The sequence below is a fragment of the Amblyomma americanum genome, chromosome 8, assembly GCF_052857255.1.
Source record: "Amblyomma americanum isolate KBUSLIRL-KWMA chromosome 8, ASM5285725v1, whole genome shotgun sequence".
Taxonomy (NCBI): Eukaryota; Metazoa; Arthropoda; class Arachnida; order Ixodida; family Ixodidae; genus Amblyomma; species Amblyomma americanum.
This window is the reverse complement of record NC_135504.1, coordinates 43,042,595-43,068,172: the sequence shown is the minus strand read 5'-3', so window position 1 is coordinate 43,068,172 and position 25,578 is coordinate 43,042,595. Positions and strand designations below refer to the sequence as shown.

At 45.2% G+C, this 25,578-nt stretch overlaps 1 protein-coding gene across 1 annotated transcript; it reads left to right on the top strand.

Annotated features, from left to right (window-relative positions):
- The first annotated feature begins 4,145 nt into the window (after positions 1-4,145).
- Positions 4,146-25,370, top strand: LOC144102345 (uncharacterized). Its single transcript, XM_077635639.1, has 12 exons — positions 4,146-4,221; positions 6,326-6,527; positions 7,728-7,743; positions 8,895-8,989; positions 12,646-12,786; positions 14,105-14,239; positions 14,790-15,022; positions 15,864-15,976; positions 18,764-18,914; positions 20,684-20,857; positions 22,279-22,404; positions 25,134-25,370. The coding sequence occupies exons 2-12, from the start codon at positions 6,350-6,352 to the stop codon at positions 25,368-25,370; spliced, it is 1,599 nt and encodes a 532-aa protein (XP_077491765.1). The 5' UTR covers positions 4,146-4,221; positions 6,326-6,349.
- The last annotated feature ends 208 nt before the right edge of the window (positions 25,371-25,578 follow it).

Here is a 25,578-nt window from a genome sequence, read left to right as displayed (position 1 = left end):
AGTGCGCACAAAAAATATAAAACGAATTTTAAATTTAAAATTCAAAACAGTAAGCATGTGCACAACTGTCTGCTGATGCTTCGGAAGTGGAATATGACGCTGACTGCTTTGGGGAGAATATTTCTTTAACTCATTTGACTGTTCCAATTTTTATATTCATTTAGTCTTCTCACGCCTATTTTCACCGCGCAAATACCTCATTGGGACTATCTACTGAACCTTGGCCAATCCCCCTACATGGGTATGTGCCATGCTTACTAAGGAGAAGAAGAAGGAGAAGAAGGAGAGGAAGGAGAATAAGAGGAAGAAGAGGAAGAACTAGAAGAAGAACAATAAGAAGAAGAGGTGGAAGAAGCAGAAGAAGAAGAAGAAGAAGAAGAGATGGAAGATGAAGAGGTGGAAGAAGAAGTAGAAGAAGAGGAAGGAGAAAGAGAGGAAGAAGAAGAAGAAGAAGAGGAAGAGCAAGTAGAAGAAGAGGAGGAGGAGGAAGAAGAAGAAGAGGAATAAGAAGGAGGAGGAGAAGAAAAAGAAGAAGAGGGAGAATTAGAAGAGGAAGAAGAAGGAGGAGGAGGAGGAGGAGGAGAAGAAGAAGAAGAAGAAGAAGAAGAGCGGGGACAACGCGATATGGGTCAAAGCGCAACTTTTTCTTACCCATCTGCTCCTAACTTTCCAAGTCGCAGTCAAATTAACTGGACATCTTAAACAATCTGTTAATTGTACACTGCTAGTCTTCTGAAGGCTTACAAGACAAGTTTTCCTCAAGCAGACGAAAATTCCCAATTCAACATTCGTGAGCCGGAAATAAGTCAAAAAGCTACAAAGTTATTTATTTGTTTATTTATTTGTTTATTTATTAATTTCACAATACTGCAGGCCTCACAGGAGTGGTGTGCGTGAAAATTTTTGTACAAGCAATAGAATGAAGATAACACAACTTACCCGCAGAACTCTGCAGACCTCTTTTTAAAGCACTGTTGAAAGTCAATAAAAAATATCCTGGATAAAATTTAGCACTTATTTATTACAATTTCTATTTATAATTAACTGGATCAAAGTCAGGAGGGGCTGGTAGTCGCGTACTAACGGAAAAATTATACAGGAGAAGGCTACATGCATGCTGAAGCAAAACTGAGGTCTTCTCTTGATTATAAAATTATAATAAAGACCTTATATCTTGTTCCAAAGCTCTGTATTTTGATTTAGCGCTCGCAAGGTTGGTTGTCAAATAAAAAGAAAAATTCATATTGACAACAGACGCGAAGAAGGCACAGAGAAGGTTTTGCAGAGCCTCCAGCACCACCCTTGCCGCCAGGCTTTAAGATGTCCCTGAAGACGCCCGTCAAACACAGATGAATATAAATAGTGCGTAGGGCAAGACCTTCACGAAGTTTTTCTGGAATATAAGTGGCGCACTGTCTCCTTCTACGAAGGACGGCTTCTTGTGCAACACATTGTGACAAGGGAGCAAGATCTATTTGGTATGAGTTAATATAAGGTCCAATACCGCTTGTTCATGTACTGCCGCTGGGGCAGTCTCAGATGTCCATTCGATAGGAACGAAATGCAACACCTGCAGCCGCGACAATACAAGAGAAAAAGTTACCAAGAAGGCAAAAAATTGAAAACAAGCGCACATCCCGGTGACATTCAAAGCCTACTGGAGTGAATACCATGATTGAAGCGGGGCATCAAATAAACAGTGCCGCATTACGTTTGGATGTAGTATTTATCAGGAAAACAGGCTCACAAGGTTAGCGTTAATGTCTATGGATAAAATTTCGTGTGAATTTGGTGCGAAGATGAGTGACGGGTTTTTTCCCGAACGGGCATCCCTTTCACTACATAATTTGCCCTGCGGTTTTGGGCAAAATACAGCTTCGAGAATTTTTACATTAGAGATATTTACTGTTTCCCTTCAGCTCTTCTGTTTGCATCTACTCAGCGCGATTCCCGGACGGAAGCAATTAGATGTGATATTTGTTTTTTTTTATATTTGTGATTAATAGAAACTCACGGAACGGTTAACGCTGTGTATACCGAGATTCAGCGACACCTGATCAGGTATTTCCATTGGCGATATATTGCGGTAAGGGATTTGAGAGCGACACATATAAATCGGCAGTTAGAGGTCACTCTTTTTGGTTTTGGGCACATACTAGTTAGCACCGGGCGGGTGGCTGCCATGGCAACCACACCACGCTCCCGCATTACTCCACTCTCGCCGTACCCTCCGCCTCCTACCGTAACCCTCAGCAGTCTCCTTTCCCATGAAAACCACCTTTCGGTTACACCGACTGATACTACTAATACTAATCCTACGATGGCCCTACAGCCAGGAGCGAGCGTTTAAAAGCGGACGCTATAAAAAAAAAGGATCGCCGCCGTCTGGAAGACGTTGAAGTAACGAGCGTCAGCTGTTTGGTTTACTAGATGAAGAAAGAAGGGTGAAACCTAGTGAACTATACGAGCGGTGAACGCGAACTGCAAAGTACTATCGTTTTTTCCCGACTTGGCCCTAAGTAAATACGTCGATGTTAAATGTAGATGAAAGTTATTTATCTGTCGGTTATTTGCGTGAGTAATTAAATACCTTGCTAGGAAGACAGTGCGTTTTTTCTTGCAGCTGGCAGGAAAAAAAATGGCTGGTGGTTTAGAATTGCGAAGCACAAAATGTTTTGCGAAGGCCCGGTGGGGCACCCAAATTTTGCGATGTGCCGAACCCATTCTGGAAGCGTCCCGGGTCGTTTCGAAACCTCGGTCACCTCAATATTGAAATTTTCTGGTGTGGTGCACCCAAATTTAGGGCGTGGGCCAAGACCATTTTAGGGGTGTCCCAGGTCAGTTCTGAATATGGTTTAACTCAATTTTCGAACTTCCGCGGGGCGGGGCCAAGCCAATTTTTGTGTGACCCAGATTGGTTCCGAACGTAGTTGAACACAGTTTTAACATTTTTCAGGGGTGTGTCGCCAAATTTCGGGGGTAGGCAAGCCCTATTTTTGGAAGTGAGACACTTTCATGCTGACACTTGGCCAAGCCTGTCTTCCACCTGAACACACCCAGATTCATTGGCAGTCAAATTCAGTGAAGGTCATTTCGAGGAAAACGTTTTGAAGGTCCATGTCATATTTAGGCATAGCCCACAATAGGGACGTGCCAGACTACCTCTCAGGAAAGCACTATACAAGTTTTGCCGATTGGAAAATATCTTGTCTTAGAAAAACCTCTGCAAATACTCTCAGAGAGTTGGATTGTTGCCGTATCTCCAAGGAAACTGCCATAGGCGCCAGGGCGATGCCGACGGCTGGCATGCGATGAATGTTGTTTCCAGGTTTTTCTGTGAAACAGACCTAGATTCCCATCTGTGACACTTGCGCGTGCTGTGCTGTGCGCGCCTACATGGTGTACAGCGCGGACCACACATCTGCATGCGCATTTTTTCTGGGACGTGTGTTTGTGTACATTTAGGTTTTTCTGCAACAGTGCGTGTTGCGACTGCACACGCCTTTGTTCCGGGATATGAGGGTGTGCGGAGCCGTTCTCTGCAGCCGTCCGTGGTGTATCTGCAATGAGAAGTCATGTGTGCGCAAGGCATGTTCCGCACTTGGAAGACATTTGATGCAGGTGCTTCACGTCGTCTACGCGAGATCAGTGTACCCGGGGTGTGCATGGCCTCCTCTATAACCGGGACAACCCCAAGCAACTCATTGTATTAAGGCATCATCATCCTCCATTCGCACCCAACTCTCCTTTTACTTTCCCTTTCCCCCGTCTCCAGTGTGGAGTAGCAGGCCAGGGTTATCTTCCCGCCGGTTGACCTCTATGCCTTTCGATCCTTTCACTAAATTACTTCATCTAAATACTGACGCGCACAGTTCGTCACACGGGCGTATTCTGCATTTCGCCTCTATCGAAACTCTTTTGCTTTCACTGTTCCCTCACGGCACAGTTGAAGTGTTACTGAGAGTCAGACAGTTAATGGGTATTTCTTTTCCTGAATAAACGCGTATCTTTTGTGTCCTTATGCTGCGCTGTTAGTAAGCACAATATTTCCTATCGCGTGAATTCGCCAAAGAAGAAGTGAAGCTAAGCACCACGAGCCTCGAGCTGTGCGCGCTCTGTTCTTCAACGAGGCCTACGTACTTCGCGATACTCCGTCGTGCTCCTACTTCGAGTGATTGCTTCTCTGCTGCGAGGTCGTCTGTCCATCGACTCGTCGTCTCGGTGAGTGAGTTTGCCGTTCCATGCTTTTGGCGCAATATTGCTGAGTCTAATCCCGGCAGAAACAGCGGCTCCTTGGATGCGTGCGCAGTCAGCGCACGGTAACAAACCTTAGGTGATGAAGCAATCTTCTACGGCGTCCTTCAGAGGTCACGCGTTACTCATGGAGGGTCGGAGCTGTACCGCACACCGTAGCCTCTTTCTTGCATGGCTTCTGCAAAAAGCGACCAGTATGAATTGGACCTCCTCTTCAGCGGAGTTAACTGATGAGATAACTGGTTTTCCGGCATATTACCGAGATTTTCGCTGCAATACGACCTCCCCTTCAGATGACAATTTCTGTGGTCAAGATATGTTCAAAGATCGGGATCTTGATCGCTTAGCCGATTGAAGAGCTTCGCGTTGATAAAAGACAATTCAGGAAGGTTGTCCGATAAATATCTCGGTAACAGAATGCGCAAATTGCTCGTGTTAAGGTTTAGCTCCTACCAAGCTTAATTCTTCCCATTACATTACGCTAGCTGTCGCTGAACATTGCGTATTACAATGTCCTTCAAAGTCGGTGCTAAACGCGGTGTCTGCTTTATAAGCCGACATAATCTCAAGAGACCGTAAGCCAAGATCATTGCGGTTCCTGAACAACTGTACTAGTTGTCTCCATGAGAATGGCCCTGTAAGCTTGAATTCTTGCAGTTCCTGGTTTCTACTAGGGATTGGAATATGCTGTTTTAGTTACATTCGCGAACCTATCATGCATCGCGATGAAGGACGGAATGTACGGTTTCGTTTGGTTAGCTTAGCTAGCGCTCCATATGGTGTGAATGCCCACATGCAGTAACCAACTGAACGACACGGAAATTAGAAATATTTAATCACGAAACACTGATGTGAAATGCGACTGAGCAGCAGTGATGCAGGTGCTTTTAAGAGAGCCCTGCCGCTGGGTTAAAAATATGCAGCTTTTTCGCCCTCATTGAACTTTGAATGCAGAGTGCTACTCCACCTTTTCCCGTAATAATATGAGAACGCCTAGGCCGATCGCATCAATCATTGTACCGCGAAAATTCCTATGGCACCTAACCAAGAAGCTACATAGCGTATGGACACGAAAGCGAGTGTAGAGCAAGGAAAGCTGCCAATTACTCGCAAAATCGATACTTCTCAAGAACACTAAGACGTTTGTCCAGGGATATTTTTCATTATCCTTTGATTTGCGCCCCGTCAGCCTGATCCGCAATCTGAGCCAGAAGTGATCCTTAGTGGATGTCACCGGGCGATTTCTCTGTTTGTAAGCTATTTCCGTTTCCGGTGACGTACTCGATAGTGCAGTGTCAGAATCGCAATAACTGAGACGTTTATATACACAATTGCTGTAGTAGTATTTTTTCACTGAAACGAATTTTGTAGTTAAATTTCTATTAGCAGTATCTGTAGACGGCATTTATCAGTTCACCATCGTTGAGAACAAGTTTCCAAATTCCTGCCAAGATGTCCATATTGAATTTTTAGTCGGCGCTATTTTTCTGATTACTAGCAGATTTTCAACATCACTAAACTGAACATCTGTGCATCAGTGGTTAAGGGGTCGTCTACTGATTAAGAGTACCCGGGTGCGTACCCGACCGCGGCGGCCGCATTTCGATGGAGGCAAAACGCAAAAGGCGCCCGTGTTCTGTGCGATGTCAGTGCACGTTAAAGCTCCCCAAGAGGTCGAAGTTACTCCAGAGACCTGCACTGCGGCACCTCTTACTTCCTTTGTTCTTTCACTGCCTCCTTTATCCCTTTCCTTACGGTGCGGTTCGTGTGCCCAGAGATATGCGAAGCAGTTACTGCGCCATTTCCTTTCCTGAAAAAAAATTTTCATTTTTTACTTCTGTGCAAACATCAAAACACTGAAAACACCTTGCCAGTGATTCTGCATTCCGTAGCCAATCCTCTCATATTGAAGCGCATCATTGAATGAACCATGCACTTAACGGGAACACGTCCAGCTTAGGTGCAGAGAACTATCACTGAGGTAGCTTTGACATTTAAACAGAGACAACACAGATACACCTCCCTGTCATACATGCGGCCTATGTGCAGAAGTGACATGTTTCATATGCAGGTCATCTGCTTCCTAGTCAGCGTCATGTACAGCACTGCCTACAACGACCCAGCCGCTCAGGCCCAGGCACACGTTCAGCATGGCTACGACCCTGCATCGCACACAGAAGCGTCGTATGTACAGACGCACTTTGACCAGACTTCATTTGGAAATGCGCCGTCCGAACAGGCGACCACGGCTTTCCAGTCCACAACATCGGCAGGTAGGAAACAGTAACGACTGAGGTATCCCACTACATGTATTCACCTTGTGCTTTCAAACAGTAGGTCTACTGCGCTTCGCCACCTTCGTTCATTAAGTGCCTCACAGATGATCCACATTGCTACTAATATCTTGCTTCAATTACTATCAGCCGCAAAAGTCCATTGAAAGCGTGTTCACAGAAAAAAAGATTGCAGCTCCTCCCTGCAACTCGGTCGCTTGGTATATTTCCAAGCTGAGAGAGCATGCACGTCTCCTGATACCTTGAGGTAGTTCAGGGGACTTGATTATGTGAAAGCATTAAATTAATTTTTATGTGCTGTACCATCCCGAATACATTTTTCTGGCGATAGTACATGTTGTTTTCGCTAAGGACGGTTGCTGGTTGGTCCGCAATCTTACAAATGAATGTGCGCCGTTAAAACAAAAATCCCAAACTTCCCAACATATGCAGCCGCCGCTTTGCGGACAGGTGCTCGTATGCGCCTAAATAATTGCACCGTTATTACCGCTCTTTAACTTGTGGCGAAAAAGTACTGCTATAGAAAGTGAGTGATATTCATTGTAGATGAACATTTGCTGTGCTCATGTGTTGAGTGACTGAAGAAGCTGGCGAAATTGCCTACGTTACTGCAAAGCCTCGATCACACTCTGGATTTGCCGAGACGTCGATCGGAACGGAGATTCTTTTTTCTGCCAACAGAGTAAAATTAGGTGCAAAGGGGAAAAAATCTGAAATAACGCCGACCGAGAACTACACTATAAATGCCACCCTACGAAAAAAGCTGCATCTTGCAATGGCCTAATGCATCTGGCTTCAGGGCGACGTTATATTTTCTTGACCTCTGTATTTATTTCTTGACCATAAGTGAGGGTTACTTTGAATTTATGGAAAGGCACGCAAAGAGCAAGAGTTCTTTATCTTAATGAAATAAAGCTATTAGCGTTTTGTTACTTCATCACTGGACTAAAATATCATTCTTATGTAACCAGATTTCAATATTTCTTCCTCCTTTTAAAGGCCATAAACTCACCGGCACAAATGCCTTACGATAGTTGCTTCCGGTTCATTCGAAACCAAACAGAGTGCAATTTCCTCGTTCTCATGATAATGTTTTATTTGTTCATGTTCGGTAGAGTTTGTCGCCCGCATGTCCAGGCGCCTAAACAGTGTGTTCTTCTTATTTTTGCTTTTTTCCAGTACCGAAGAACAAAGGGTAAGTAAAATCAAGGACAGCAGTTTTGTAATTAAATCATGCTCAAATACACAGCAGACAGCATAAAATATTTCTATTTATTTTTTCTGCAAGAATAATTCCACAAATAGATTGATTATCTCTTTCATGCAGGCAAGTATCTAATAGTGCAGCCAGTCGAGTGCTCAAAGCGACAAATCAGTAGAATGCGCAACGTTTCGCTTAACAGACGCTGTGATAGACGCCGTTAGAAGTTGCACGGACTGCAGATGTGCAATAAAAAAATCAAAGGTGTCAAATGTGATTCATTACCAAGAATTGCTGTCAAGCAATGGCCGTCTGTAATCGGAGCTGAATCGCGCTTAAAACTAATGGGCAGAATTGTCACCTACACGTAAAATGAAGATGCCTGTCACAGGGGATGCAATCCTGTCCTTTGCGCTATCACATGTGTTGCTATTTCGGAGCATCAGAAGAATATAAACGACATAAGACACGCAGCATGCCTTGGGAACTTCCTATATATTAGTATCCGATTCCTTTGTTTCGACTATAACCGTGTAATTAGGAAAGTATTGGTTGGAACTGTGCACAATGCCTCAGCGTTATTTGGATACGTGCAATGCGAAGAATTTCTTACTGCACTGACAAGGTCATTTGGAGTTCCAAAATCACTAAGTACTCTGCCTATCACAACTAGCACAGGAATAAAAACATTCAAAAGCAACACGACACATTCGAGACATGGGGCTAGATTAGACTGCTTTCAACGTGTGACGTAACATAATTGTTCGACACTGACCACGAAACATGATTCAGCGTTGGCATAGAAGTTATAAAAGAAATTACTGAGGGAACGAGAAGCATTGGAATTGAGAAGCATTGTTTTGTTTTAAATTTTTGTTCCCTTCCTATATTTATCGGGTTTCTCTTCCTTTATAATGACACACCCACTGATTAGCATAGTTATTACGCAACGTATCAAGTTGGTTCGCCTTTTGTCACCATAAAGTAGAGGTTTTGTGGCCTATGGGCTGCGTGCTCGCCTCGCTATTCTCCGTGCTTAGCGAAGACATTCATTTCCTTCGAAACCATGCTGTCGCATTTAAACACCCCATGTGGACGAGGTGCTGTTTGTGTCCTCCTAAGACGCTTTTATTTCATTGGTGCAGGGAGAGCAGCGGCAAGCCCGTCGTGCTGTTGACGTGCGCGATGCTGTCTTTCTTGGTCGCCTCTATGGCCATCACGGCCTTCGTTCTGTGGGGAGGTAAGCCACTGGAGAGCCTAAACAGTCTAGCACCAAGAGCCAACTAAAGCGCTTTACTGAGGTGAGAGGAATCTCCTGGTACTTCCTCGAGTACTGTTTGATTGAAAAGGGCACACCGATAATGGAGTCACCTGACACGCATTAAATGACATTTCTGTATCATTGTTTCTTTTCTTAGCCTTTAGGATGCACAAGGAGGCGCCCGACAATCGGCGTGCGCTTTAATTGGCAATTTTGTGAAAACGGTGCATGCCTGCATGCATGCATGTAAGGGTGTCACTACGTTTTCATTTTCAACTAAAGCCATAAAAGCCCTCACAACTTCGCGCTGACTCCTACAACGCCGGCTGCGCCACCGTCTGCCCAGGACAGCCTTTGTCTGATTCTACGTTAGAGACACTATTCAATAGATAGTGCATTTAGCCATTTATTTCTTTATTCATAAATAGCAGGCAACAAACAGCTACTGATGTTGCACTGTGCATAACACCTATAACGTCATGCGGGATTGTGTCACTCCCATAAGGGGAATGCTTATGACCGATATACGTGTACTTCATCTATACCCAGCTTTCGTGGACATTCCAAATTCGCACCATTGGTCGGCTCTAAGTACGAAAGACTACGTTATCGATGGAAATATTTTAATTTGCAATTAAGAGAGACCTGCAAAAGTACGGTTATTAAAAGGGCAAAGGACGTTCACATTGGTGAACTTCTCTTCCTACGGGCTGAAGAATCTCACTGATATAATTTTTAATCTTCTTGCACCAACTTGTTTGGCGACCATCAGAAATAATTGGGGTGTGCCAGAGATTAAAAACCATCGGTAATTTTTGATGTTCATTGCAATTCAGCACTTCGTAGCAGCTGCCCAAACTCGAAGCATTTGTCAAGGTTATTGGAACTTGGCAAACGTTTTTATAAGACGTAATTGGCATGGCATGTAACGAGGGGTCAAAGTAATCGATGTTCCGTTTTAATATATTATAACATATTAGATAGTTTGTGGGATAAATTTGTGATGACCCCCATAATGCGCAGGTCCACACGGGACGGAGAGGCAAAGAGACACCGTATGGCTCAGTTTAAACAAACAGGTATATTCAATAATTACACATGGTTAAGGTTAAACATCAGAGGCTGGGGCGTCCGAGCTTACGTGCCGACGACTTCATGGGGGCGATGGAGTGGCTCCGGAGTTGGGCTCGAGCGGTTGCTGGCAGAAGCTGCACGCCGACGGGCTTCGGCGCTGAAGGCCCTCTTCGCGAACGATGTCGTCCTGAGCGTGCTTGCAGTAGAATTTCAATAGTCGTCCGTTTCTTCGAGGATGGTTCACAAACCCTTCCTCTAGTGTCGTTCGGCTTGGAAGATGAACAGGAGGCGAGCTTGTAGATGATGACAGCAGAGCATAATTTTACAACAGAACGAACTTTGCACTACTTTACTCATCGACCGGGCAGGTTAGTGCCTAAGTAGCATCACATTACATGCTAAGCATGGAGCCCCAGCTCAGACTGGACTGCATCCGTTTACATGTGCTTTTAAGCACTTGATTAACAAAGGACCAAGGGCGGTCATCTCCAGTGGCCCGCCCAAAGCATCAATTCTCCAATCCAAAATAACATGCGAGATGGGGACCACCCCTTTGGGTTGGGCTTAGCCTCGAACCCAGAGTCTGTTAACAATACAAACTAAATAAACAACAAAAACGCCACCACTCTCTCTCAAGTGAGAGCATACACAGGCTCTCTCTCTTCGGAGCTAATTCACTAGCGCCTGTCTTTCCACACTCTTGGCGAGCACTGCCTGTCCGCCATGACAGGTGTCCGTCGCGGCCCTTCTGGGAAGCTGTGGGTGCCTTCCCGGCGATAGCCCACGACAAAGGGGGGGGGGGGGGGGGGAGGGAAAGAATGTCGTCTTCGCGGTATCGCATAGCGTCGGCTGTGGTACGGCGCGCTCTGGCCCGCCGACAGCTCCCCTGTCTTGGAATGTAACCGGAAATTGGGGAGGACAAAGCCTGTCTCCCCGGGGCGGCGGCGGGTCCGGTTTTTCCGGTCGTCACTCAAAGAGCATGGCTGGGCAATTGATGATGCCGCTGTCACGGGTCTCCGTCCACGCCGCGCCGTCGAACGTGGATCCCCGCAGCACACACGGAATGTCACACTCGCTCACCCTCCAGAAGAATGTTCTCCGAACATTTGAGTCCACGCAGCTCCCCTTGTCTTTCTGAATCGCCTCGCACAGTGCGTCCGACAAAACACTTTTTTGCTGCACTCAACCCCACTTCTGACACCAGTGTGATGACCCCCATAATGCGCAGGTCCACACGGGACGGAGAGGGAAAGAGACACCGTATGGCTCAGTTTAAACAAACAGGTATATTCAATAATTACACATGGTTAAGGTTATACATCAGAGGCTGGGGCGTCCGAGCTTACGTGCCGACGACTTCATGGGGGCGATGGAGTGGCTCCGGAGTTGGGCTCGAGCGGTTGCTGGCAGAAGCTGCACGCCGACGGGCTTCGGCGCTGAAGGCCCTCTTCGCGAACGATGTCGTCCTGAGCGTGCTTGCAGTAGAATTTCAATAGTCGTCCGTTTCTTCGAGGATGGTTCACAAACCCTTCCTCTAGTGTCGTTCGGCTTGGAAGATGAACAGGAGGCGAGCTTGTAGATGATGACAGCAGAGCATAATTTTACAACAGAACGAACTTTGCACTACTTTACTCATCGACCGGGCAGGTTAGTGCCTAAGTAGCATCACATTACATGCTAAGCATGGAGCCCCAGCTCAGACTGGACTGCATCCGTTTACATGTGCTTTTAAGCACTTGATTAACAAAGGACCAAGGGCGGTCATCTCCAGTGGCCCGCCCAAAGCATCAATTCTCCAATCCAAAATAACATGCGAGATGGGGACCACCCCTTTGGGTTGGGCTTAGCCTCGAACCCAGAGTCTGTTAACAATACAAACTAAATAAACAACAAAAACGCCACCACTCTCTCTCAAGTGAGAGCATACACAGGCTCTCTCTCTTCGGAGCTAATTCACTAGCGCCTGTCTTTCCACACTCTTGGCGAGCACTGCCTGTCCGCCATGACAGGTGTCCGTCGCGGCCCTTCTGGGAAGCTGTGGGTGCCTTCCCGGCGATAGCCCACGACAAAGGGGGGGGGGGGGAGGGAAAGAATGTCGTCTTCGCGGTATCGCATAGCGTCGGCTGTGGTACGGCGCGCTCTGGCCCGCCGACAGCTCCCCTGTCTTGGAATGTAACCGGAAATTGGGGAGGACAAAGCCTGTCTCCCCGGGGCGGCGGCGGGTCCGGTTTTTCCGGTCGTCACTCAAAGAGCATGGCTGGGCAATTGATGATGCCGCTGTCACGGGTCTCCGTCCACGCCGCGCCGTCGAACGTGGATCCCCGCAGCACACACGGAATGTCACAAATTGACGCAGCTGTCACAGCACGAATAGAAGATATTTCAGAGGGCATTTCCTCTGCAGTAGACATAATTCGGCTGATTATGGTAATTATCATTTGCCTCATTTGCCAGTTTATTTCACGGTTATTTAGAGCACCTGCAGTTCGGGGCACACGAGGTGTTTTGCTACGCAACGTTTCATACGAACTCGATGAAAACTTCTCTGCACGGACACGCAGCTTCTTCGACCCTTTCGACCACGACGGAGGACGACCGCACGGGGTATAACTGGTATCCGAAGGTCGTCTACCGCGGAAACGTCGAAATCCGCGTAGCCGCCAATCCCGCAACTGAAACAACAAGTGTGACGCCTTCGATCAGTGAGTGCAACGGCCAATTTCTCTAGCGTACGGCGTCTGCCCCCTTTCGGTCAACGATGCGGCAAAGTTGGTCTCTTTGTAAAAGTCGTTCGGCAGGTCAGAACTGGGACCGCGATCGACCGACGTGAATTTAAAAAAGGCGCACTTATGGAGAAGGATGAAAGTGCAGGTTAAAAATACACAGTTACTCAAGATTGACCTCGAGACCTTACGAAACTTACTTCTCTCTGCTCGCTATCTGCCTTTTACTTTATATGTTGCCCTTGTTCTGTTTGAGAAACTCGATATCCATGCCCAACAATTCTGTACCGAAGCATTTTTGATTGGAAAATCGTTTATGAACGCTATTTTTTTTCATATGTAAGATTTCCCTAAAACAATAAATATGTCCGCAGATCACCTGACGGCTGTCTTGCGTTTTTATTATTAACGTTTTGCTAACGTCAAAAGTGGTCCCCTTCGGTTTTCTATGGCAGTCTTGACTACTCGATACGATCGATGGAAACTCTCTGACAGAACGATTTTGCTACATATCAGAAAAAAAATAGACCATTATCTTCAATATTTCCGTAGCAGTATGAGACAATTTTCAATTTTCAAAGTCGTTGTCTTAGAACGTTGCACATGAGTGGGATGAAATGCTTCTAAGGAAGTTCCAGACACTGACCGCAGGGGTGCTCTAGTCATGTGAGCATCCGCCTCGCGTGCGCAGGTGCAGGGTTCGATCCCCAGTGCCACCGGGTAGCCACCGGTGATACAATGGGTACAAGCTTTGTCCTACCTGGTGCTCGCCTTTAGGGTGAAATACTTGGGAACGGGGCCGTTGACACCAACTTGAGTAGAAGAAACAACCTTGTGCCATGACGCTCTTTGGGCGCAGATCCCCTTGGGCCATAAAAATTCACCACCATCATCATCATCATCATCATCAAACTTACTGACACGTTTGCCACGGCACACTTTGGACAACCTGCCCAGGAACAAATAAAATTAAACTGCGTATCATTTTCATCATTAGAATAAGAAGGCAAGATATCCGCTGGTCCTTAAGGGTAACGGAGTGGATTCCAAGAGAAGGCAAGCGTAGCAGTGGGCGGCAGAAGGTCAGGTGGGCGGATGAGATTATGGAGTTGGCAGACATAGGCTGGGCCCAGCTGGCAAAGGACAGGGTTAATTGGAGAGACATGGGAGAAGCTTTTTCCCTGTAGTGGGTGTAGCCAGGCTGATGATGATGACGATCATTAGCATTCTATCGTTTCCTTCATCTCTTAGCACGGTGTACGCGCTTGGCCGTAAGTATTGGCACGAACGTGTGCAGGTGTCGGGCCGGAGAAGCTGTTCTGCACGTACGGCCGAAGGACGACGTCAGATGCAGTGATGACGAGCGACGGCCTCTGCGACGTCGCCTTCTACGACTCCATCTATGCGAACAACGCAAACTTCCTCTACGGTGGTAGTCCTTTTGAGTCGGATACACATTCTTGCGGGCTGCCACAAGATACACTCGGACAACTTTGGGTGTGGCGTTTGAGTTTCAGTGAGTGCACCAATGATATTGTGAGTTGTTAGGGCATTCGAACGTTCTCGATTTAGTACATGAGCTCCGAGAGCACTGTTTTGTAGCGACAGCTACAATACGGTAGCATTCCGAGCCTTCAGCGTTGCGGCGCCGTGGCGGTGGAGGCGCTGCAACCATGTGGCGACACTTGACCCATGACATTTAGTTCACCTGCGAGCTCTGACCTTTCATCTTTGACCACTGATCTTTGACCTTTGACATTGGGTGAACTTTGGGTTGACCTTTAAGCTTAGGAACATCCAATGAGGCCATGTGAAGCCACGTGATGATATCCGATGGGGGGTGTCGTAAAACCATGTGATACCACGCCATAGCCACGTGTTCCGGTGGTATATATAGAACGGCTGTCGCGAGCGAAAAGTGGAGCTGCCATGGAGCAGCCTCAGACGCTTAGCAAACGTGATTGCTTTTTGCTGAATTCCAGGTTTAGCCAAGTTAAGCCACTGCCAATTTTTTACCAACGTATTCCACCTATGGACCCATCGCGCCACGTCACATCTATGCAGGCACATGGATCGGCTGGGAAACGATCTCAAGAAAACCAACCCGGGTCCCCTGGAGCTGTTCTGGCAAAGCGGCATCTACCACACCGGAATACTGGACACTCCCGCAAACTCGTCCAGAAATCAAATGACGACGGCCATGTACCGGCTCAGGGTACCGTTCACTGTCGCATGGTTATCTAAGCGTCCTGTAACAATTAAAACACCTTGATTCCGTCCAATGCACCCTGACCGGCGTCAGCAGTTGCCCACGTAATCTTCCGGATAGCGTGACTCTACCGAGCATGTTTTTCTTCCACTGGCATTAACGCAATGACCACAAAAGGCCATCACTTGCAAGTGCTTAGCATGAGAAATGCATAGGGAATCTTTTTTTAATCTAGTTGCGAAAAGAAACATCTAACCTTTCTCTACATCGGCATATGAATATTGATTGATCTGCAGTCAGGTGCGCTCTGATTAGAAAGAAATTTATTTACTTATGTACACATGCCAAGGTTACTGGATACGTTGACATTCACAAGTAGACATGCCACTAAGCATGTAAAGCGAGCCAATTAAAGAGGTACCATAAGCACCTACAATCTGACTACTGTTGTCATACTCGCTGTCGTGCCAGGAGCCGATGAGATTGTGGCGATTGGAGATTGGCAGTTGAAAAGCTGTTTCTTGTCTATCCCTCAATCACTGGTAGTGTAAGATATCTAAACTGCGTTAGTGACATTTGTCGAGAACTCAAGAAGCCACTGAACAGCAGTAATCTTCCACTGAATATGCTGCAAATATTTGTAGAGAAAAGTAATTAAAACCCGGAGAAGAGATGTTATGCGGCTATGTTATAGCTTCATACTTGCTGAAAATATACTGCGATCAATGTAATTTTGTCGTGCAGGACTGTAGTTCTTGAAAAACAAGGCAGCTGCCTGGGCACGCGGTGTAATTAAATGAATAAAATTAGGAAGCAGCTGGTTTCTCTGCACTTTTCTCTCTCACAGGAGCTGGATAACCTTGGCCAGTCCCAGAGGGCGCTAGGCCACCAGCCGCTCACAGTTCTCGCCGTGCCAGCTCCTGGCAGGCAGTGGATGTACTTCTTGGACGAAGAGTTTAAGTGAGTTATGTTCGAAGTGTTGTTAACGCGTTATTTCAGCAATAGTTTTAAGCCTGAGATATGAGGTAGGAGAAGTATGGATAACAAGCAAGATAACTTGTTAGCAGTGCTCTAGAGAACATTCTGTTTCACGTCTCACATTTGTAGTACACTTCTTGAGCTGTTCACTGGGGGGTTCATACATACCCAGCAATTCTGGACAAAAAGGTTTCTGAGCGGAAAGCTGTTTATGAACTCAATTACCCCATAAAATGTACGATTTCACTTCAACAATGAATATATCCGCAAGCCACCCTAAGGCATACCTGTATTTTTTTATTGATGTTCTTGCTATCGTCAAAAGAGTTCGCCATCGGTTTTCTATGGTAGTCTTAACTGATCGATGTGATCGCAAGAAACACCTTAAAAGACAGATTTTGCAAAATATCAGAATATTGGACCATTACCTTCAATATTTTGATTACAGCGTCTTACAATATTCCAATTTTCAAAATTTTTCCCCGGGAAAGCTGTACTTCCTTCAAGATGCAGCAACATGGTAGAACCAGCAACTTTCCTCGGCAGATAACCACCAAAACTGTCGCACTTAATATCTGCCTGTGACTGACTTAAAACGTGAACATTTAACGTGACCCCATTGCGTTTTCTTTCACACCTGCCAGCTAGAACGAGTAAGGAAAGGTTTTTTCGTATTTGCATAACATCACAGCGCTCACATGGCGCAGGGCGTGCCGCACCAAGAAAATGTCCTCGTAAGAATTCTCTGCAAGCCAAAGGTTTAAATACGTGCCGCCAGATCACGGAAACCACGAGATAAAATGATGAGAACCCGCCGCGGTGGCTCAGTTGGTTGGGGTGCTCGGCTACTGATCCAGAATACCCGGGTTCGGACCCGACCGTGGCGGCCGTATCTTGATGGAGGCGAAACGCAAATGCTCCCTCTGTGCTTTGCGCTTGTCAGCGCAAGTTATAGATCCCCAGGTGGTCAAAATTATTCCGGAGTCCTCCACTAAGGCACCTGTTTCTTCCTTTCTTCTCTCAGTCCCTCCCTAATCCCTTCCCTTACGGTGGGGTTCAGGTGTCCGCCGAGATGTGAGAGAGATACTGCGCCATTTCCTTTTCCCAAAAACCAATTTTCAATGATGAGATGCAACTAGTAAGAGTATCAATATCAGCATAAGCCATGACGCGCAGTACATTTCACGAAAGTTGAAAAGGACCGTAAAACACAAACTCAAAGCTGCAAAGTGCTTCGAAGGAAATTATAGGGATCGGTAGAAATACTTTTCACGCGGTGTGGACACAGAAAGTATGGTTATCAGTTATTGGAATAAGGTAGCTAAAAACAAACAATATTTCCCACATTTGTACCACAAGAAAAGCAGCTATAGAGTTAATGTTATAAACATCTACCTTAGAAGAAATTGAAAGTCAAACTCTCCTGTAATGTAGATGGAAATATAGGCTTGGTAAAAATGCGAAATGAGAGTACTAGGATTAGTAAAGGAAACCTAGGCAACTGAACAGATGTTTGAACACAGCGATTAATCTTTGTTTGGAAAGGTTCCGACCCGGCCTTGCATTCAGACATAACCTCATTGTTACCAGATATACCGATGGATGCTAGCGTAAACATAGTTTACAATAACGACGGCGCCATTCACCTCAAAACTGAAAGACGGATCAATAGTTTCGTGTTTCTTATGAGGCAATATCAGACTCGCAGCACGGTTCTCAGCAGCGATACTGGGCAATAGGCAACCGTTATTCATTAAACTTGATCCCGCTCCAGCCTTCGGCTTCCTCGCAAACGGCGCCATTTTGTTAATTGAATGAGCGACGGCATTTGGCCACCATTCATAAGTATTTTTTTAATGGAGGCATTAACTACCATCTGGAAATCGTGCTACGATGGCGAGCACCATTACCACTTAGCCACCGCGGCGGGTAAGTAATAACGACTAAGCGGTTAAAAAAAGAGCGGCCTGTATAATAGTGATCTAAAAGGCTTTAAGGGAAGGCGACATGAATTCTCTGTTGTTGCTTATTTAGTTGTGGCTCGCAATTCGTATTTTATTAAAAAGAGTAAATTTCCACATTAAGTTACACTACCTTAAAACTACAGAAATTTGATGATTGCGCGCGTGCTTACGGAACCGTCGGCCTAAGCTACGTTATGACCTCGACTGTACTAAATACAGAGCCATGTAAAAAATTGCATGCAAACTTCCTTTTCCATTGGTTACAAACCACGAAGCGTTTTGCAGCTATCCAAGTATTTGAAATGCAGCAAGGAACTCCAGCTTAAGTTACCAGAAAGAGGTTCGGAGCTAAAAAAAAATAGAAGCACAAGACAGTTTAAAGGTAATCCAGAAACAAAAAAATAAAAGGCACAAAGATTTGGGGCACACTTCACAGGGACATGCAATTCATAAACGTAGCCCATGAAAGAAGCTAAGCCGCATGTCTCAGATATGACTGAGTGAAAGCAGAAATTTGATTTCTTCAGCTCATGCTTTACGTTTTTGATCATAATATTCTCAACAGTGGCGAACTCGAGAAAGCTACTCCTGCGCGCTTATTACCTGGGTTATTGAAATGCAGTAGTTAACCGTTAATCATCACATTTATACAGATCATTTATATACGTTTCTATAGCTAGCCGCCACGGATGCAGATATTTCACAGGGCCGCATTCGTTCCACTCAATAGAATCAATGAAATGTGCATGTGAAATGTCTGGACAGAGCATTTTCGTCAGGGCTGACTAGCTGTGTTTACCTGCAGGCGGCTCCAGTTTATTCCAAACTACATAGTTGTGTACGGCCACTACCAATTTGGCGACAACACGGTTGACAACTGCGCTGTCATGCCCCCCACCCGTCTATCAGCGGTTGCCTTGCCACCTCAGCTCCGGACGACCTACCTTTACGAATTGGTGAGTTGGCGCACCTGACTGAGGACAAACGTTATTCGCCTTTAGATAAGAGGAACATTTATCTTGCATTTAGAAGGCAGAAGGTAGAGCAGGTTCTTTGGAGGATGTCCGATTGGCATACATAGTGCTTGTGTTATTGTAGGAACGGCCTTTGTACAGTAGTCTTCCGACAACAGACTGGTTGTTACAGGATCAGCTCTATTGTCACAATAGGAGCTTGCGCAAGAGCACACTAAATGTCGTCGCTAAGCCAAGAAATTGGCATTGCAAATCTGTGTGCAGTAGGATATTAACGCAGTAGTGTATCGTAAGCTCACTTCATCATATTGTTAGAAACCAGAGCCACCTTGTACGGGACGCCACAGATAGGATAAACACAGGAGCTCAAGAGAAATGGGCCAAGAGGGGCTGCCAAGAATTTTCACGAGTTAAGATCTTCTTTTGAGCCATATAGAGAGGATTTACGATAACTTCTAACCACAAATGCTTCGTACTATACAAATAGAAGACGTACTATTGTTGCACATGAGAAGCCTGATAAGTTAGACCATCCCGAACCACAAAATCTGCATATGTTATAGGCCAGTGAACTATTATCCTCATACATCAGAACAGTGACGAGTTCTTAGCTTTTCAAGTGTTAAGATAAGGTGCAGAAAAGCAGGCCTTTTATGCTGGAAGCTCTCGGCGCCTTCTGTACATAGCAGGTACCGTACGTTCTAGGGCGTGTGTTTCAGAATTGCTCGCTAAAAAAATACAGAAGTTTTGCAATTCCTTTCAGAAGTGGTTGTCATTAAATGAGGTAAGCTAGAAATAGAGGCAAATAGAGTGAGCTAGAGACGTGAGCTTCCCACTCTGCGCGTATGAGTGTTGCCACGAAGTGCGCAAACAAATGGAGGGCTACGAAGCTCGGACCTAACCGAGCTTCGACCTAAACTTTACCAAGCTTTCGATCACATTGCAGCAGAGTTGCCACTCTGCTGAGGCGAAAGGCAGGCAACAAGAGCAAATTCAAAAATATGATTTTCTTCCTATCTGAACTTCATATTTTTCGGAATTTTTGAAGTGCTCGTTGAAACACCTTGTACAGCATCCATTAGACATATCACAACAAAAGCTGTTACAGCGCCGAGGCATATATTTTCCTGATCATATATTTAGTGGGCCGTAGTCACCGCCTTATTCAACAGATGCAAAACACTGTTCGGTCACCGCTAAAGCAAATTTAAGGGCACTTAATGAGCAATTCCAAGGAAGCCTTACTTTACGATAAAGGGCACACGGCAGACAGCGTAAAATATAATATATTTTGTCAAATAGCACCGAAAGGTAAAACACAATTTTATAATAATACGTCAGTAGTGTTTGTCTCAGCACTGTTCCAAATGTGGGATACAGAAATGTCAACGTTCAACCGCGTGATTTCGCGGCAGGTTCTTTCCTGCGATATCCAATGCCCAAATAATATCGCAAATTTGTTGTTTCTCCCATATTACGGCACTCAGTTATAAAATGTCAGGCAACAGCTTTCATTTGCATCGCTGTCTCATGACACATTTCAGTCTGCTGTCGGTCTGTTTATTTAGCAGTATAATTAGCAAACTTTACCCGTTTTTCTATATCAGCTAGTATGCTCACGTTCTTATAACTATGCGGATAAAGCCATCTGTGCACTTCCAAAGCCGATTTTCAAGATTAGTGTCCTGAAACTCAGCAAACTGTAGTGGCACCCCCGAGGTGTAATCTCCTGAGCATGTTTTGTCTCCCAGACGGCTGGCCCTCAAGCTCTCCGAGAGCTGGAGAGGAAACAGGTGCCCACACACGCGCTGCTTTCCGTTACGATGAAGGGGCGCTGGACGACGGTCTATCCGGGACAGCCACTGGATTTCTTCTCCCGGTGTGAGCTCAACCCCTCAGCGACGTCGTTCGGCAGCTACGCTGAGGTGAGGGAGCGCCACTGCGTAGTCTACAGGTCTAGCCTCTGGTGGGCACATCTTAAGGGGATGTCGACGTTGCTACGTTTTGTTCACCTTCTGGAAGTGTCTCTATGTGTGAGCGACCGTACATTCAGGGGTGCACACTTGTCCTTAAGGGGGACGGAGTGAACTTCAAGAGAAGGCAAGCTTAGCAGGGGGCGCAGAAAATTTGGTGGGTAGATGAGATTATGAAGTTCTCAGCTGGCACAGGACAAAGGCAATTGGAGATACATGGAAGAAGCCTTTGACCTGCAGTGGGCAAAGTCACGAGGATGGTGATGCTGGAGGAGCCTGCATGTGTTCTGGAGTGCGCACTTGTCTGTGAATTCATTGTATGGAAGCAATTCTCTATTCCTGAGAGAGGTATTTAAAAGACTTCCTCTAAAGCAAACAGCGCGGTCGTTAGCATCATAATATACCACAAAATACCAAAATATAGGCCCCTGGTGTCCCTAGAAGGGCCTTCTTTTATTTGCGTGGGTTTATACTAAAACTGAGCTCGATATGGAGATGATTGTGCTATTGGCGATGTGTACTAAGTGCCCTAAAGTGATTCTATTGACTTCAGCAGGGCATGCGATCATGAAAAATTTGGCTTGGGTTTTTTTAAATGTGGCCGCACCATTTTGGTAACGTTTACGACGATCAAATTTGAGGCAGTCTTGTTGTGAGAGACTTAACTTATTGTTTAACATACTTATGGTTTTCGAGGACAGCGATGCGCTTTCATATTCACAATAGGGCTGAAGGATATCCGTATAGAGGGCGTCATTATTTGAACAAATAAACAACGTTGTAGTTTTCAACTAGAAAAGAACCTGCTCTGTAATTGTGCCTCCATCTCTCACCTTTTAATGCCAGTCCGCTTGCGCTGCACTATTAACAGTACATGGACATAGTGTAAATGAACAGAAACGAGCAGTAAAAAGAAGCAAAGTTTTTAGGATAAAAAAGAAAAATAATTAAAACAGCACACACTCAAGAAAATGGCGCTTTCACATCCAATGGCCTCAACTACGTAACACTCGAGTAAAAAGCATCGCCTTAAGCGTGCGGTCTTCTTTCGCGAAACTGGAAAGCCGAACAGTTTTAAGGAATTCGGTCTTTTATTTCGCTGCTCCTGCAATACGGGTAAAGCTCTTTTCTCCTCTCCTACCTGAAAGACACCAACACTTCGTTGCAGCAAACGTCATGCTATTTACAAATAGGAAATGCAGGGGATGTGAGAAAAGCAGTGTTCCTCAGCCGTTTGTGCAAGGTGATGTTTCATCCGCAGTTTACTAAAGAATATGAATTAAGAAAAAGCATGGCGCAAGTCCCTCCGCAGTTCGTGCAACGGTACCGTCGTCTCCACTGATGACGGAAACTTTCATACGTTTCTCTACCAGGTGTGCAAGGACCGAAATTACCAGTACAACCTCAGGTACGAACCCCAACACTACGCCGTGCTGACTTACGAAAGCACAAACCGGTCTGCGTTCACGTACGACAACGAAGATGGACTGGCCGCCAAAGTAAGTGGCTTCCTGCATATCTTCTTTAGGATTTAGTTACGGTCTATGTGAGAAAATTGAGTTTTGCGGAGATCGTTCATAGTATGCTTCTAGAGCAAGCCCACAATGAATTGAAATATTGCCCATATATCTAGGGTGCACTTGATCGAAATTAACATTTAAAAAAAAATGTTATAACATCAGGCGTGCAGCAGCGTTTGTAATACTTCCGAATCGAGGCGCGCGCTTCCTCACCCTTACTCATCCCCCCCCCTCTCGCACTAAATCAATCAATCATTCATTTAATAAATCAATCAATCGAACAATTGCTTCAATCATCAATTGGTCAGTCAAATGTTATTCAGCCGAGTAACCAAAGAATCATTCACTAAATGGATAAATAATTAAATGAATGATTAATGATTTATTTCTGGAGTTTGGCGCTGTTCAAACAAGCTATAGTGTGGTTTAGGAATGACGTATGGAGCAGTACACAAGCTACTCATGTTCTGGGAATTGCGCTACGGCAAAACGTTTACATGGATGTAAAGGCCGGTTCCTTTTAAAGGACCGTTCCGAAATTTTCCCCGCCTTGCAGTGCTGCATAGGTCTTTTCTGAGGCTTTAGCAAGGATGCCTCTGATGGTTTTTTCTCAAATTATCCTTGAAGCATTATTTGTACAATTTCTTAATCATAACATCAAATGATTTTTTTAATAACTTTTTAACTAATTTGGCGTTACAAATGCCGCAGAAAATACAGGCCAGAATTAAACTTTTAAGTGTCCTTCCGTTCATAGCTAGTATAAAGCAGATGCTGAAGAATTGCTTGGCCCCTTCTGTCTTAATAGAAATCTAAGTCCGAGCGAAATGCCTCGAATTCATAAGGAATGTCTAGTAATACATATAAGTTTATTTGACGGATTGCACACGCCTGAGCTTTTAAGGGAGATAAGAGAAAGTACTACTGTGGTTACCTTATGCAGGAATTTATTTTGGCTCGCTAGTGTTGCTTAGTGCTATCTTATTCGCCGCAGATTTATTATGAAAAACTTCAGAAAATATCAATGCTATGAAATTGTTTAATACATATATATTTTAGCCTAGTTGCAGATTTAGATTTCTTAGTCCACATTAGGCTTTAAATGATTTTTGGTCATTTATCGGCAAATATGTGCGAATATAATGCGGGAACCACCGCCCATTTGAGGCCGTACATGAAGGTAAACTTAACCGAAAATTTAGGACTTTTTCCTACAATGGTAGCCAGTAAAAAAAAAATGCTTTAACCGCGAAAAGGATTCAAACCTTTTAAGTGTAAAAGTGCTTACTTTGTTGAGTATTTCGTCAAATATTTTGTTGGGTAATTATATTGCAAAAGCTGCATATTAAGCCTACGTTTGTGTGGAGCCGCCACTAGCCTTTGGCTATGGGTCCAAGATGTTTTGTATTTCAGATAGTATACCAATAAATAAATAAACAGCCTGTCGCGCTATATATGTCGTCTCCCTCGACTTTCTTCCGTTTGTTCGGCGCTTCCAAGCGCTTGAAGACAGTTCAGCGGCCGCCGCATCTCTCCAGTGCAGTCGTTTGAGGGAACACTTGAAATCTTCTATGCGTGGACACGGGCGGATTTTCGTAACCACAAATTGAGATAACAGGGTGGCCTCGAAAGCGAAACGGCTCGCTATGGCGGATGAAGAGCGACCAGGCACTACGTCGCGGCAAATATCGAAATCAACTGAGGACACTCAGCGCACTGATCATCTCAAAAAGCAAAAGCGGCAAAGCGCGGTGACACGTGAAACAACAAAAGCGGCGTTGCATGCCCAGCGTTGTTTGCAGTTAAGGAAAGCCGCTCATAGCGTAGGCTCCTCAAGCAGAGAGAGCAGCCACAAACACCATATAGGCTGCGTAGTACAAAGTTTTCAAGCGCACTAAGACAGGGGTTCGTTGGAAAGCGAACTGCCCTCGACTAGAGTAGTGTGAGGTTGCCACCATCGAGTGATCCGTCCTAGTATGTGCTATGCCTATTGTGTGTCGTATTCCATACCCACATCTAATCCGGACAACGAGACGGACTAATTGTGTGTACTCTCTCCACATCGTTACTCAAAGTCCCCTCCAGAGAGTCGTTCCAACCGATGTTAAGATGCGGGCCGAGAATGTTCTGGCCACTGGTCCTTCTCGTAGCTGGTGAAAGAAAGGTTTCCATCTGAATATCAATAGTTCATGGTACAAAGAGGTTGGTCAGATGGTTCTTGATAATCACAAAGGGAACAAGGGAGAGAAAATGTCGGAGCGCTTGCCATCGTTTCGTACAATAGACTTGTTTTCGTCTGGACAAAGCGTTCATTGGGGGAATCTTGTCCAGGTATGATGGTTGCTAAAGTTAATTAACAGGTTGACTTGCGAAAGTGCGACCTGCAACCATGCGAACTGCGAACTGCAAAACTGCAAAAACCGCAATACTGCGAAACTGCGTTGACCGGCGAAAAGAAACGTTGGCGAGCACCATGAGGTTTTTTTTTTTCTCTGTCGTTCACTTTGTTAACCTCAATATGTTATCACGAGCCTTCGCGGAGCAGATGCATGGCATGCAAATAATGTCATGTTTCTTTATTACAAATTTTTAAAATGTATTTTTTTTGATAATCGTAAAAGAATTTCCACGTATTTCTCTGAGGAGTGTGGAATCCAATTTTAATAACTGCGAGTGACACTTTCGTTTTTCTTACTCCCTAATTGCAGTTGTGCAAGGTGAAGTATCAGGAACGGGACGTAACATTCGGCATCGCTGCCTACGACGTCGACTATGACGACTACGCCAACGAGTGTGGCTCGATAAACAAGTTCGGCGAAAACAGCCGCTTGAAGGCGCTGAGAAAGATCGTCGACTTCTACAAGAATCTGGGCAGCCAGATGTTCAACGAGGCGTCGTGCACGAGTGCCTTTTCCTCCACCTTCCCGCTACCTTCACCAAAATAAAATATAATCGATGAAGTGATGACAACTTGAAGCGTGAAAATAACGACGAGTTTTGATACATTGCCGTTATGCAAATAAAAGAAAGCAATCTCACAATTCGTATTTCGACCGTATTAGCACGAACACACTATGCTGTGTCTGTGTTTTAACAATGAAGGCGATACAGCGAGTATTTGATCAAAAACATTAGCTGCAATTTAGCTACTAC

Bases quoted from the DNA above. Each gene is read 5' to 3' on its own strand.
- LOC144102345 (XM_077635639.1), top strand. From the start codon at position 6,350: ATGTACAGCACTGCCTACAACGACCCAGCCGCTCAGGCCCAGGCACAC. The intron at 14,240-14,789 runs GTAGTCCTTTTG...GCTGAATTCCAG, and splicing joins CGCAAACTTCCTCTACGGTG to GTTTAGCCAAGTTAAGCCAC. The intron at 15,023-15,863 runs GTACCGTTCACT...TCTCTCTCACAG, and splicing joins CGGCCATGTACCGGCTCAGG to GAGCTGGATAACCTTGGCCA.